Source organism: Syngnathus typhle, linkage group LG1, assembly GCF_033458585.1.
Source record: "Syngnathus typhle isolate RoL2023-S1 ecotype Sweden linkage group LG1, RoL_Styp_1.0, whole genome shotgun sequence".
NCBI lineage: Eukaryota > Metazoa > Chordata > Actinopteri > Syngnathiformes > Syngnathidae > Syngnathus > Syngnathus typhle.
In genome coordinates, this window is record NC_083738.1 from 29,490,289 (window position 1) to 29,504,385 (window position 14,097).

Below are 14,097 nucleotides of genomic sequence, written 5' to 3' on the forward strand. Positions count from 1 at the left end.
TCTATTGGTCGTATAGTGTAGCTGTTTTTATTCATATTTATGTATTTAAATGTAAATAGACTTGAAATGTGAGATACGTGAGGGTTATACAAAACAGGGGACCAACTTTCTTCATTTCCCAAATGTTCCATAACTTCTCATTTTTGGTATTCCTGATATTCATGACTTCTGCTATGGAATTGCTATCTTAAGAGTTTGCAATCTCGATTTGAATGTCGATGCAGAGTTGCGTGCTAAGATGGCCAAGGTCATTGATGCAGCATAATTTATGAGGCAGTAATTTTCAATCTCTGAAGGGGGGTAAAATAAAAACTTCATTCTCAATGTGATGATATTATTTTTGCTACGTCCATCTGTGCCGTCACAGGCTGTATTCTCGTTGCGCAAAACACACAGCATTGCTGGGCTTAACAGAGTTTTACATCTGAATGTTGGCTGGCGATGCGTGACAAAAACAGTTTAATCTTTTTGCAGAGTTGCACGCTCTTCTCAAAGAGTTATTATCCGCACCGGCATCTGGCTCCTCATCACTGTCATCCTCTTATCTGTTGGCGCATCGTCGCAAAACATACCGGTACATCGGAAATAAATGCACCTGGTATCATAAACCTGAATTATTACATCTCTTCAGCCCACCGCAGAAACTAGAAAATGGGATTTCTTATGAAAATGCTGAACTGCTAAAAAAAGCTAAGATATTAATCATTTGTAGGCCAACTCATAGCAATATAGCAACCTGAGTGCAAAAATCGCCGAGGCAGATTGTTGGGATTTTAAATCTTGGCTTGTGTTTAGGTACTAGTTCAAATGACAACTGATAGCATTCTAACAGCACGAGATCACAACCTGGGTTGATTCATAAAGGCATTCCATTTGGCCTTGTATTCAGGCACTATTTTCAATTGGAAAATACCTAAAATGCTAACATACGACATTTTTGCCCTCTCAAATAGGCAACCCGAGTCCAAAAAGGCAACGTTTTAAATTTAGCAATCTCTTAGCCACTGATACGTCCTAACTTGCAAGCAATTGCTATGTCATGGTGATAAGTTGATAGCATTTTCACCCAAAATGATGTGCCTTTGCTACAATAAATTGGGAAATATTGTAACTGGATTTAAGTTATGGAGCCACTCTGATTCATCAGTAATTGTGTCGCCGAAGTTTATCCAACGAGGCCATCAGCTAATCGACGACGCGCCGCTCCCATTCTCAATGAAGACCCGTCTTAAAAGCATCAAACAAGGAAGTCCCTGTGTCCCGACAAAGGCAGCCTTCTTCGTCAAAACCGCCCCAGAATTTCCAAGGCCCCTGCTGCTGCTCTTCTTTGGGATATTTGGGGTCTTTTAATACGTTCTTGCTCGCCGCCTCACGAGCTGTGAGTACAAATTGTGACGTTGCTCTAGTAGAGTTTTCCAGAGGCGAGTGGCGGTGCCATTCCCATTTAGGGGGGTTATCCCCACTTCAATGCTGCTCTTTGAATGTCTTGATGCAGAAATTCCGGAACAAATCTGTAAAAAGCGAGATTGGAAAGTTGGCCTCAAACAGACACTATTTCCAAATGTGCATGTAACCATTGCGCACAAATCGTCTCGGGTTTAAGCTTCAATTATCAAGCAAGTTCCAAATTACTGGGATGAAAATTGCACAAGAGGACCCCCCCCCCCCCCCCCACACACACTAAATTTCAAGCAAGTCATTACTTTACAAGTCTTAAGTCATCAACTTGCTTAATTACGTTTAATATTTGTTCACATGCATAGGTGTAATGCTATGAGGAAATATATTGTAGATTGACAGTATTGCAATTACAGCTCTAAAATGTATTATTTTGTCATTTGTGTGGAAATAACCATCGAATGCCCTCCATAGGTACACCGCTACACTTTCTTAAATAAAAAATGTAGTACTTGAGTTGGTACTTTCCGGCTGTTGTGTGCATTGTGACGCACTTTCAGAGTGGAAAGAAACCGATGTTATTCGTGCTAGCTAGTTATTAGCCTTGGTAGTGTGTCTACTTTTCCACCACTTATGTTCAATAATACATTTTGACGTGCAGATTTAAAAATGTGTAAAGGTAAGTACCAATTTAAAGTTGAGTCTTTTAGACGCTTTCGCCAAGCAAGTGTCAAATGCTATACTTAGTCATAGAAGTTATTAATCATTTTGTTTTTTGTGGGCAGTTTCGGCAAGCGATCGGCAGGCAGTCTGAGGCGTGGATGTGAGTGCATCGTCCTGGAACCATCCGAGATGATTGTGGTGAGTCTTCCTGACTGAAATGTTTGTGGTCAAAGCAAATTTAACGGTATACGTGCTGGAATGCGTCCGCTGTTTGTGGTTGGCGAAGTTCTTTACTGACATACTTGTTACGTATTTGAAACCATGGAACTTTGAAATAAATGCTGCATTTAAACCATACAACTCTGTTTAAGAAAAATACATGTTAGGCCCACTCAAGACCGCACTGTGCTTGATGTTAACAAAATAGGTCCACTAGATTAGTTTGCATGAGCAATGTTCTTCTTACTTGTCGTCATGTTTATGTAACGGTAGCCTCTCGAGCCGCTTCTCTCGAAGCATTGGCGTGCAGTGCTACCAAATAACAGCTGGCCGGCAGCGCGTCAGATTGCAACGGATCCCACTAATCTCCCTTTCGCAAACCGTAATTGCTGTGCGTTGACTGAGCTATCACACAGCGCACCCCCAACGCCAAGACCCCCCCCCCCCCACCGTCCCCTAGTAAGAATAACACTCGCTGCTGCTGTTTGCTGTAATAGGTGCAATCCAGCCCTCTCATTGCTGTTGTAGGATGCCTATGCCATGCTATATTGCAATAGATCCAGATGATCCCTAACTTTGGAATGGACGTGCAAAAGCAAGGGGGAAAAAAATAGACACTCTCGTTTTGCATGCAGCGAGATTTGCAACCGGAGACGGTTGTCATGGTAGCGGAAGAGGGCGATTTCAGTGGTGTAATCCCTGTCGCTGTCGGAATGTGAAGCGGAGAGGAATCAAAAGAAAAAAGCAAAATGAAGACAGAAGTCATGAAGAGAGGATGACTGGCTCACTTTTATACTCAGAATTTTCTCTCTTTACCATGAAGTGGAAACCTGGATTTTAGCTTTTTATTATTATTATTATTATTATTATATTATTATTAGCCTTTTTTATTTACTTATGTAATACAATATTTCATAAAACTGAATTGATTTTCTGACTGTTCATCTTTGTTTCAGTGACTACAGTTCTATCATGTTCTAATTGTTTTCGACGTTTACTAAAATGTACGCTAGTCAAGTTTTGCCTCTGGTTCATACAGCACGTCAGTTCTCAAAAGTTCGTCATCAAAAAGTGAAAAACCAAATCCATCAATGGTAAATAGAAGATGACCTGAAATTTGTTTCATAACAGGTTTGCTCCCGTTGCACAAAATCGTTGTGCGTCAGGGCTGAGACCTATCCGTTTTTTTTGTTTTGTTTTTAAAAACAGCTTGATTAAAAAATTAGTTCTCCCATCACAGACAAGTTCAGCCATGGCACGGCCATTTCCCGACCCCCTGCCCCGGCATCCCCCGTAATCGTCTTCTCTGCATGTTTCCCAGGTGGACTATATGGATGAGAATGAGGAGTACTTTCAGAGACAAGCCTCCCACCGCCAGTCCCGCCGCCGCTTTCGGAAGATCAACCAGAAAGGCGAACGGCAGACCATCATTGACACAGTGGATCCGTACCCCGCCGGGAAGCCGCCCATGGCCCGGGGCTACCGCACGGTGAGTTTAGGGAGGGGAGGGAGGTAGTTGTGCTGCTGGTTTGTAGCCACTTTTAACCCTTGCTGTGCTGGATATCACCGCTGCCGTTGCTGTGTTGTTGTTTGTGCTGTTTTGTAGGATTTTGAAAGTAGCTCAGCTCACCCTGGTAGTTTTTTGTTGTTGTTGTCTCTTCCTTGCCAGATGCTCAGTGTTGTTCATTGAAGTGTCTTTTAACAACTTGTGTTGATAGCTTTCGCTGTAGTTTTTCCGCTAAGGTGTGTTTGTGTTCAAATGCTTATTTTTGCTTGATCCTCCCTTTCTCATATTTATATACATGGTAAAAACTAACATGTAAGAAATGCCAGTACGGGTTCCAAAGTTCACTGAAAGTTGAATGTGTTTTTAGTATTTACATACTTTGAAGAATTCAAGGGAATATTGGTTGTGAAAGAACAGCTGCTTGCCGGTGCAATATGTTACACATGAACCAATTAGGTGATTCACGAGTATTGGTGACGAGTTGACTTAACAAAAAGTAGTTTGTGGCAGCCCTGGTTGTCTTAAGGGTAAGTCTAAACATCTCTTTCGTCACCTTATCCATCCATACATTGCATCTGAATTGCCCGTTTCTTTTCGGCTTAAATCATAGTCTTTGTTTTTTTGTCACTATTCCTACCTGTTTGTTTGCATTATCAATCCTTTACAAGCCCATGCTTGAAACATGAATGCCACATCACTCATGGAAATGTTGCTATTTCATCTGTAAACTCGGTTCATTTAAATTTGGGGCACATATCGGGTTTTTTTGCATTGTACTGTAGTGTACAGTACTGCATGGTGAACATCTTTTGAGTCTTATCTTCCTGGGAATAAGAAGTGAAGCGTTCTCACAGTGTACAGTGTGCATAGTGCCTTTGCTGTTCTGCACAATTTCACTGCATTCCGTACATTCCCGGCGTGTACCCAATCCCTCCTGGAACGCTGTGAACACCCCCGCCCCCCCTACTCTCCCCAAAAAGGGGAAGAATGCGGCAAAGGGCTGAGAGGCCGCGCCCTGTTTCCTAAATTTAGAGCAGCGTTTTTTGGTCATGAAAAAGGCCTGCACTCAACTTTCTCATGGTCGCTTGTCTCCGTCGCACACTGCACTCGAGGGATGAGAGGAATGGGAAGGAGGCAGGTCACCATGGCAACCAAATGGTGACAAGGACAAACTGAATGGACCCTAATGTGATGTTGCCGTTGCTGTTTGGGAACGTGATCTTGAAAGTCTTAGGCAGCTGCAATTAGACAACACGCTTAACACCCACAAAAATGAAATTTGTCTCGTTAACTCATCCTTAAAACTTAGGACAATGTTGTCACTCCCAAGAAATGCAACAGCAAATTAGAAATCTCTTGTAATAAATTGCCACTTTAATGTAAAGACATTCTGGTAAAAACATTTGTATACATTTACTTTTGTTTTAATGTAGTATTTTTTTCATTTCATATATAAATTGTGCTATCTGTAAGGGTAATTATTACATTGTTTATCCTCGTTCATTTTTGCCCTTGTGTAGTTTTTAGATCTTGTATTTGTTCAATTCAAAGCATACGGTCAATTGTACTGTTGTTTTGCATTTTTTATTTTTCTCATTTTTAACTCAAATGAATGAAGGCAGATGAGTCTTTCATGACCAACCTTATTTTCTTAAATGTATTTTTACTTTATCCTAAAATTTAATTACGTGGTCAGATTATTTTGATTTCTTGGATTAATTAATTACATACAGGTTTTTGCATTCATTTATATTTTAAAATTATTCAATAATAAATCTAAACCTCTTGATGTTAGCATTATCTAACGTTTTGTTCACAGAAAATTCTTAGCGATACTTTTTTGACCCTCGTGTGATGCCTTTGATTTCACCGTTTGTGTCATACTACTTTTGTGTGCGATTAAGTCATAAAATTCTACAATTTCAAATCAGTTTTGTGTTCCCGCTACTTCCACAGCTTGAGCTCGCTTGGAATGTTGTTGATAACTTTCATCTCTTCTCTCTCTTCTTTTCATGGCTCCTAGGAATGCAATAAGGTACCATACATTTCACTATTAATCATGTTGTGTGTGTCGTGTTTGTGTTCCCCAGCTGTATGTTCGTAGCACCTTTTCATAAATACCTTCCATTCCATCCAGCTAGATAAACCAGCTCTCCGCTTTTACTGTAATAAAAAATGTCCACCCATTTGTCGCAGCCGCTACGTGATCTGCCGCGATCGCTCGAGTATGAGAACGGATGGCGACGGCACGCTTGTATGGCTCGTGGCGGCCTGTAAACGGCGAGATAATAGCGGCCGTTTAGCTGATTGAGGCACGTCTAAATTGTTTTTTCTGTCTTGAGGCTGTGAGTGTTGCGAGCTATATGTGGGTGTGGTTACAGCGTGCGACCAATTGTGGCCATCCAAACTTGATGCAGCTGTTTAATGGATGCTTTTATGGTTGATCTTTATATGTTGGAAAACACTCAATGTGAACATGTTTGTGCCGAACATGAGCCCACAACCCGAATTTAGTTAGTTCTTTGGAATGTCTGTCATTACCATTTTAGTTTGAAGCTGCCATTTTGGGCAGGTTCCAATGGCCCTTTTCAAACTCAGCCCCAATCAGTAGTTTCTACAATAGCATCAATGCTAAATTACCATAATCCTACAATTACGGCTTTTATAAACATCATTGTCAAGTCTCACATCGCCGTTTATAGAGGTGTCTGGCTCCTACACCTGCTGTGAGACTGTCGACAACAAATCCACCGCTGCTCTATTTTTAGCGCCGTCCTTTGTGACCAACCTGGGCACGACTCGCATACAAAAGGCGGCACCGGCTTGAATATACGGCGGAGGAAGTGCTTGCCTGTGAAAAGCAGTGTGATTGATCCGTGCTTTTCGTCATGTGATGCCAAACTAAAAATATAGAAGGTGTCTCCTGTACGGTGTATGGCATAATGTATTTTAGTGTCAAATTTGCTCAAATATGCAGATGCTCCTCCCTATCGCCGTTTATGCTTATTTATAGCACACCATCAAACATTAAAGCCAGGATAGAAATAGAACCGATATTTTTGGATGAGTGCCAAAAATGCAAATGAGGGGGAGGGGGTTTCACTGCAATTCGGCATCCATTTCGTCTCCCACCGCGCCGGCCTGACATTTGACGTGCGTTTCATGTTGCCGTTGACATTCAGCTGCTTTTTTTTTTTTTTTTTTATTATTAACTGCAATGTATTTTCAAAAAGCTTGTCAGATGACATTTATTGAGTCGATTTTGGGGGAAGGGGGGTGACAATCACACTGCTGTTATGTATGGCACAATTGTTAAATATGTTAGGCATGATTTGGCGTCTTACAGTTGTTGGAATAACATTTAAAAATACAAAAGTAGCTATTGTATTCACATCAGGCAGTACTGTGAATGTTGGCGACAAACTGTACCTCAACTAGTAGTTACTATATTGTGAGTGTTAATTGCATCATGAATAGTCCACGGAATTGGATGTAGAACACTAAGTTTACTGTATAAGCAGGCGAGAGTGAACAACAGCAGGAATAGTCAGCAGCATTTTATGAAATGTAGCTAAAAATAATACGGTTCGTGTCAGGTATCAATGAAGAATCTATCATTTTTATGTGGGGGATTTCATGAACACCAACATGCTAGTCTCATGACAACTATACTTTGGGCAAGAATAGTGAGCAGCAATGGATTGTATTCGACAATCAAACTATCAATATATCAAGAAAGGGTCTATAGATAAGCACTTGAGAATTAAAAAAACACCACCGCTTTTAGATTACACATAGAGAAGAGATGTGAATGGGAAGAGCAAGAATAATCAAAAGCATTTAGCAAAAAACCTATACATAGGCACCACATAGTATCCATGCAGTAAATATACACCAGCAATTTTTACATGCAGTAAGACTACTAGTCACTAGCGTCATAAAAATAAATATGCACGTACCAAGAAGGTATTCTATAGATGTGAGAATGAAGCAAACTACTGCAGTTTATATTAATATTTGCTCTATTGCTCAAATTTCCCATTGCTACATGTTGCCGTGACTAATAGTTGTGCTTCATTTAGCCCATTGCATTGGTTAAACATTGCATTGTTTAACCACAATAGTTAAAAGTCATCCTTGTCTCAGTTAAGTCTAGAACATTTTGCCTCAAGCAAAGCTAAACGACGTCCGCTTCGTGACCTAAGCACACCTTGTTCCGCAACCCCAATCGGAAGCTTCTAGTTACATGTTAACCTCAAACGCGACGGCTCGGAACTACCTGCCCGTGTGGATGATTAATGCTACCAGGCGGGTCGTGCGTTTGCCCCCGCCGTCAACCGGTGAAGGGGCAAACCAAAAAAAACCAGCTGTCTGTACTAGTGCTGATTATTTCCAGGCAATGGCAGCGTGATGAATGAAGCGGTCCCTGGGGGACGGGACGCAGCCTGGTTATTACGTCGTCTTTCTTGCGCTAACAGCACTATTTAGATGTGTACTTGCGAGAGTTACATAACCACAAATCTTTGCTTTTGAGGGCCTTAACATGCCCAGAAATGTTTGATGTAGGTTGTAGATTGTAGAATGTTATTGTGTGATTCATGTTCTGGTTAGTTTGTCCAGTCGGTCTGTCAAAGCACTCCATAAACAACAATATTATTTCTTTACTTTCAAAACGTTAGTGATTCCCGCGTCTCCGTTAGATTTCGCAATGATCGGCCTCAAATCACTGTCAAAAACTGACATTTATGTACATAGCGTCAGGTTTAGGATGTAGCGTCTGTTAAGTATCTACATACTACGTTGTTCAAATTTGGTAGCAGTCGAGAGCCAGACTGGGATCATACAACTGACTACCCAAGTGTCATATTTTTCATCACTGTCTCTTCCTCTTCACATTTAACCAGTGATTAATCAACGGAAAAAAAACAGGAGGGGGATCATCAGGTTTTGATATTCCCCAAGCATGACCCCCCACCACCTCCATTGTTGTTGTCGTGATGCTGATATAATGATATGCTAGGCTAGCAACACACACACACACGCAGATACGCAAGCCATCTGAGAACCTGAGCTCTTTTTTGTTATGGTTTGAAGCATTACATCAGGGGTCCCCAAACTTTTTCCTGTGAGGGCCACATAACCTTTCCCTTCTCTGATGGCGGGCCGGTGGCAGTTTGTAACAGAAAAAGTGTGACGATCGTAGGGGAGCTTAAAAAAAATATTGTTTTCCAGAAAGCCACACATAACCAAATAACGGTTATTTAATAACCCTTTCCAGGTTCTTTACAGAAAAAAAGTCAGGAAACAAATAATAACACTATTAATGAAATAAATAATAACTAAACCCTCTCTGAGTTCTTCACAGAAAAAACAGGAAATAAATAACTAAATAACTCTCTCTGGGTTCTTCATAGAAAAAAAACCATGGAACATTAACTTTCTGTTGTGCCATGAACAATCTTAACAGATAAAAGTTCAGCTCAGTTGTCAGAGCAGAACCTCTCTGACACATATGAGCAGTCTCTTAAAGTTCTTGTGTTCCTTCCTTATAATCCTTTTGTAGGTTCCAGTAGGCTTGTAGACACTGCTGTCTTTTTTGTTAAAGTTTGATAGTGCGTCATAGTCTGGAGTAAAATTTGTTGTGGCAATTCTTAGGCGAGATCCGAGGTGTTTGTCCGTTTACCTCGATCTGTGACGGGTAGATGTTGACGTTCATGTGGCTGAACGTCACGTCGCGTACGTCGAGCCAAATTGGCAACTCTTTTAAACGCTCGTCACTGTGTTCACCCTGCTTTACTTGGGCGACATTTTAACGGAAGGATTCCAGGGGAAGGTTTGTGGGTGGCTTTAGCGCAAAACTGCATCTGAAAGCTCAGCGCGCAAATTACAAGAATGCTGTCGTCACAGCCCACGCTCTAAATTCGGGACTGATACAAATAGAGCGCGAGTGCGCCATGTCCGTACACGCACTTGTGAGTGTGCACCGAGCTTTCTGACACGGCTTCCGGTAGTAAATGCGCAGGCGAGCGCTTCCCCATCTACTGGGCAAACGCAGTCATTGCAGGCAAAATGAGCAAAAAAAAAAAAAAAAAAAGTTTAATAATACAATTTGTTCAGGGTTGGCGGGCCGGATTAAACGGTCCCGCGGGCCGTATCCGGCCCGCGGGCCGTAGTTTGGTGACCCCTGCATTACATCATGGTGAGGGGAGGTGGGGGAGCTAAGGGGGACAGCGAGCTGCACCCCCTTCCCCCAATCTGCAAATGTCGGCTAGCCAGGCTTTGTGACAATGAACAGGAACAATAACAGGGCTTTTTTGTTGTTGTTTGTTGTTGTGTGTGTGTGTTATATATATATATATTTCAATGAATGAAATTGTTAACTTATTAACATTTACTTGGCAATTCTTGAAAATGACAGTTTTGTCATCCTTTAGATACATTGGTTTCATTAAAATGGTCAAAATCCACAACATTTCGGTCAGCAACAAATTAAGCAGAGTGATTTGTGTTTTTCCAAAACGACATTTACAACGACCTACACACCTACTTTCATAACAACGATCAACATTTCTGCATACTTTCTGACTTGTTACACACCATTCCAGTCACGGAATTAGAATTGTTTGTGCATTTTCTGCACCCGCAATTTCTAATAATTTTCTGTTCTGGAATGAAGGGATAGAAACTTATATTGTTTGTGACAGTGACAGTCTTATCCTTAAAGGGGGATTCATTTTGACACTAAATATGAAAACTTGATGTGACGTTGCGTGGTGATGGCTGGTTCACTGTGATATTGTATTCTTGTCGTGTGGGACGTTTCACTTCGGGAATCTTCGGCAAAAGCTTGATGTTGGAAAATAGGCTCTGAACCTCTGTGTTTTGCGTTAATGAGTTCTATGTCTATCCTTGCTCTTATGATGTAGTATGTGCTCAGACGTTTTGGGCCTTTCCACCATTTTGTTACCTCTGTCAGTGGCCATTTGTTTTGGGGAAAACTCATTTCCATGAAACAGGTGGATGGGACATCAGCCAATGAAAATCCATTCAATTTTGGTGCGCATCCAGAAAGTTTTTGACTTGTTAAAGGTGAGAGACGTGCCTTGTTTAAGCACTAAAAAAAGTAGCTTGGTGCCGATCCAAATTGGGATTGCTTCGCCTTGGCGGAGGTCTGCACTGTACTGATTGGCAGTCTCGAAGACCTCGTTAGCATTCGCAACGTCAAAAAGACCCCGTTCTACATCTGTCTCATCAGTGTATGTGGTTCAATCGGAAGGTTCGTCATGCCTCTCTTCTTAAGACTAAATAGCTAAAACTTCTTGAAGGACTCCCTGGAGATGACCAAAATCAATCTAAAATGGTCGTTTCAAGTCAAAATGGCAGATTCATGTCATTCTGTTCATGGGTTCTTCAGACTTTTGTGGGTGTATGTCGTCATGACAGACATGCCGTGATTTATCAAAAATGCAAAGTTACTGGACTAGATATGTTTATTAAACGTTTCTGCCTTATTATACCTAAATGCAGCAATGGAAATATTCCGGATTGAAGATCACTCATCTGTCGAGTGTCCGTTGTTCAAACTTTGTTCATCTATGAAGGAACCCTAGAAATGCCAAGCCTCACCCTAAAATGGTCTCTTGGAACCAAAGTGGCAGATTTGCTGTGTCTTGTTGGGCATGGCGTCTTGAGACTTGTTTGTGGGTTTACTTATGATAGGAATATTTGGCAAATTTCATGTACCTCAATAAAACTGAAAACTAGTTCTACTGGTCCCTGGGGTAGCGGATTTTAAAACAAATCCCCAAATCCTGGGAGTGCTAATTTAGAGATAATTTTATTATAGAGAGTCGTCGAACTGTGTCACAAACTATGTTGCAGTATTTATTGACATTCAAATTCGGCTCTCACAAAATTCATTTATTTTGAAAAAGCCTCCGAAATGCTCAAATATATATATTTGAATGAACCTCGGAAATGCTCAAACTGAGCTTCAAACGGCTTCCGACGGGGACAAATGTTGTCCCCCATTTTTGGATCCGCCAATTCTGGCTGACAGAAGAAGCGAGGTGACACTTTTCTCCCAGTCTACCCTCCCAGTCCCCTCCCACTTGGCTGTTTCCGTTGCCACGGCAACCGTTGCCTCCCGGAGGGTGTGCAAAGCAGTGACGGGAGGGGCCGGTTGCCAGGACCCCAGCTGAGAGGCAGAGTGACATCATTGCTCCTTGCAAAAATTATTTATACTGAGCTTTTTAAGCACCTGATATTTTTTTTAACTTTTTTCCATTGTTGCCATGACAACCGTCTCCAACCAAGAGACGTAATGGAGCCCACTCTGCTTTCTCCTTCTTCCGTATCGGCTCCTCTTTCCATCCCTTCTGTCTGGGGGCGTACGTAAAGAAGGAGGCGCTTAAAATACAAACCCCAGCACCCCTCCTCCTCCTTCCCTCTTCACCACAGCCGCCATCCCCTCCTCCACCAGTGACACACATGAACCCACCCACCCAACCATCCACCCCCCGTGCTGGCAAACAAACCGCTGGCTTTTTTTCTTTTCCTTTTTTTAATGTTTTTTTTTATTTTAGAAGGATGCTCCATTCTCCCGTCGCCATGGAAGTGAGGCGGCAGAGGCAAAGCAGTGACTGAAAGACGGGGTTTTTTTTTCACCTCAATGCTTCCCACTCATTATTTTTGGGAGGTATTTTCTCCGGACTGGATTTTAACGTTGTCGATTTGGAGCGTCTAATCTAGCGGATACTCCCTTCAGGGAGGGGGGGGGGGGGCAACAGGGGGAGATGTTAAATTTTGGTTCATTTTGAGCCCCGGAGAGGACAGTTATCACCATGAAACCGTTAGCAGCAGCAGCGGTAGACAGCAATGGAGTGGCGAGCCAGCAGGATAGAACGCCGGTGAGTAGCAGCGCGATGCCGACGTCCGGCCGCGTCCTTGACCCGCCCCTCGTTGGGGAACGAGGCCGGCGCAGCCTGGGATGTGTGTCAGTGTGTTGTAGTAGAAACGGACACCATGTGCTTTTCTGTTACGCGGCCACGCACGTCATTCATAGCCGTTTTTAGGGAGGTGGCAGGAATGCAAGATCAAAATGCTGATATCATGCTCATTTGGTGGTATACATTTTTTCTGATTTGATCCAAGCAATGGTAGGCTAATTATTACACTCAAAGATCCCTGTTACCCTTCTCTAGTGTAAAGATGGTAGGTAGGTAGGTAAGTAAGGTGTGAAAAAGCAGCAGGGGAAAAAAGCAGAACCTTCAAAGACACCACCCCAAGTGACAAGGCGCTTCTCACTTCAAGGTACAAGCATGCCAGTTAAACCCATCCAAAAGAATTACAACCTACTTGTGACTGAGCACATTTCAGTCGAACTGACAGTGACTCAAATTGGGAATAACATGACAAAATTGATAGGACAATTTTATCTTTGAGCAACCTTTGGAAATGGACGTAATGAGCGTAAAATGGCAGATTCAAAAGAAAATAGCAGACTTTGTGACTTTCTGGGCATGGCTCCTCTAGATATTTCTGTGGTTCCTCTCATAATAGACATGCCTACCAAGCATATTGTTGCTCAGTCAAAGTGTCTTCAGGAGGCTGAATTGTCAAAGAAGCTGCTTCATTATGGTCTCGTTTTGAGGCATTAAACTTTGACATCATGCTCCGCCCATATGCAAATCTATCTTCATTTGGTTCAAATTCGGTAGCAAGGGCTACTGTCTAACTTGAGGTACTCGTGATAGTCAAATTTCATGTTGCTCAGTGACATTAGCTCCTGGGGCACAATTTTAATTAAAGCTATCATGCTAGAAGGCTGGTGCAGCCCACTATGTGTGTCAATGTTGTAGTAGAAACGTACACCATGTGCTTTTCTGTTCTGCACACATACTCACATCATCTGCTTTTTGAGAAAAGTGCAGGCACTGGACTGTTGCCATGGTAGTGTATGCATGGCGTACATTTTGACATGTCGTAATTATAGCTACAGTAACGTATTATTTTACTCCAAGGTAACAAATTGTATATTTATTAGTACCAATGATGTCCAAAAGCAAAATTGTTAAAGGTGGATATAGTTAGAGTATCGAGGTATAGGTTTAGCGCCAGTGTTCCGAACGCGAGTCAAATGGTTGAAGTAAGAGGGTTTGATATCACTTCCTAACCCTTGTAAGGATTTACAATGACGGCCGTTTCCTTCCCACCAGGGTCATAGAGTCTGTGGTGTCGCTATCCCTGGTGCTGAATCCTATCTGGTCCCAGGCTCTGAGACCACGCGCACTTGAAGGCATTGATCTCTT

General features: G+C 42.1%; 1 protein-coding gene across 7 annotated transcripts in view; it reads left to right on the top strand.

The window, feature by feature from the left end:
* Nucleotides 1-14,097, top strand: part of LOC133155879 (rap guanine nucleotide exchange factor 2-like) — a 69,346-nt gene that overhangs the window by 25,620 nt on the left and 29,629 nt on the right. For all 7 annotated transcript variants that reach the window (XM_061281523.1, XM_061281541.1, XM_061281549.1 and 4 more), the window contains 2 exons: nt 2,184-2,259; nt 3,602-3,769. In XM_061281523.1, the coding sequence (XP_061137507.1) occupies nt 2,184-2,259; nt 3,602-3,769 (244 nt within the window). The remainder of the gene's footprint in view (nt 1-2,183; nt 2,260-3,601; nt 3,770-14,097) is intronic.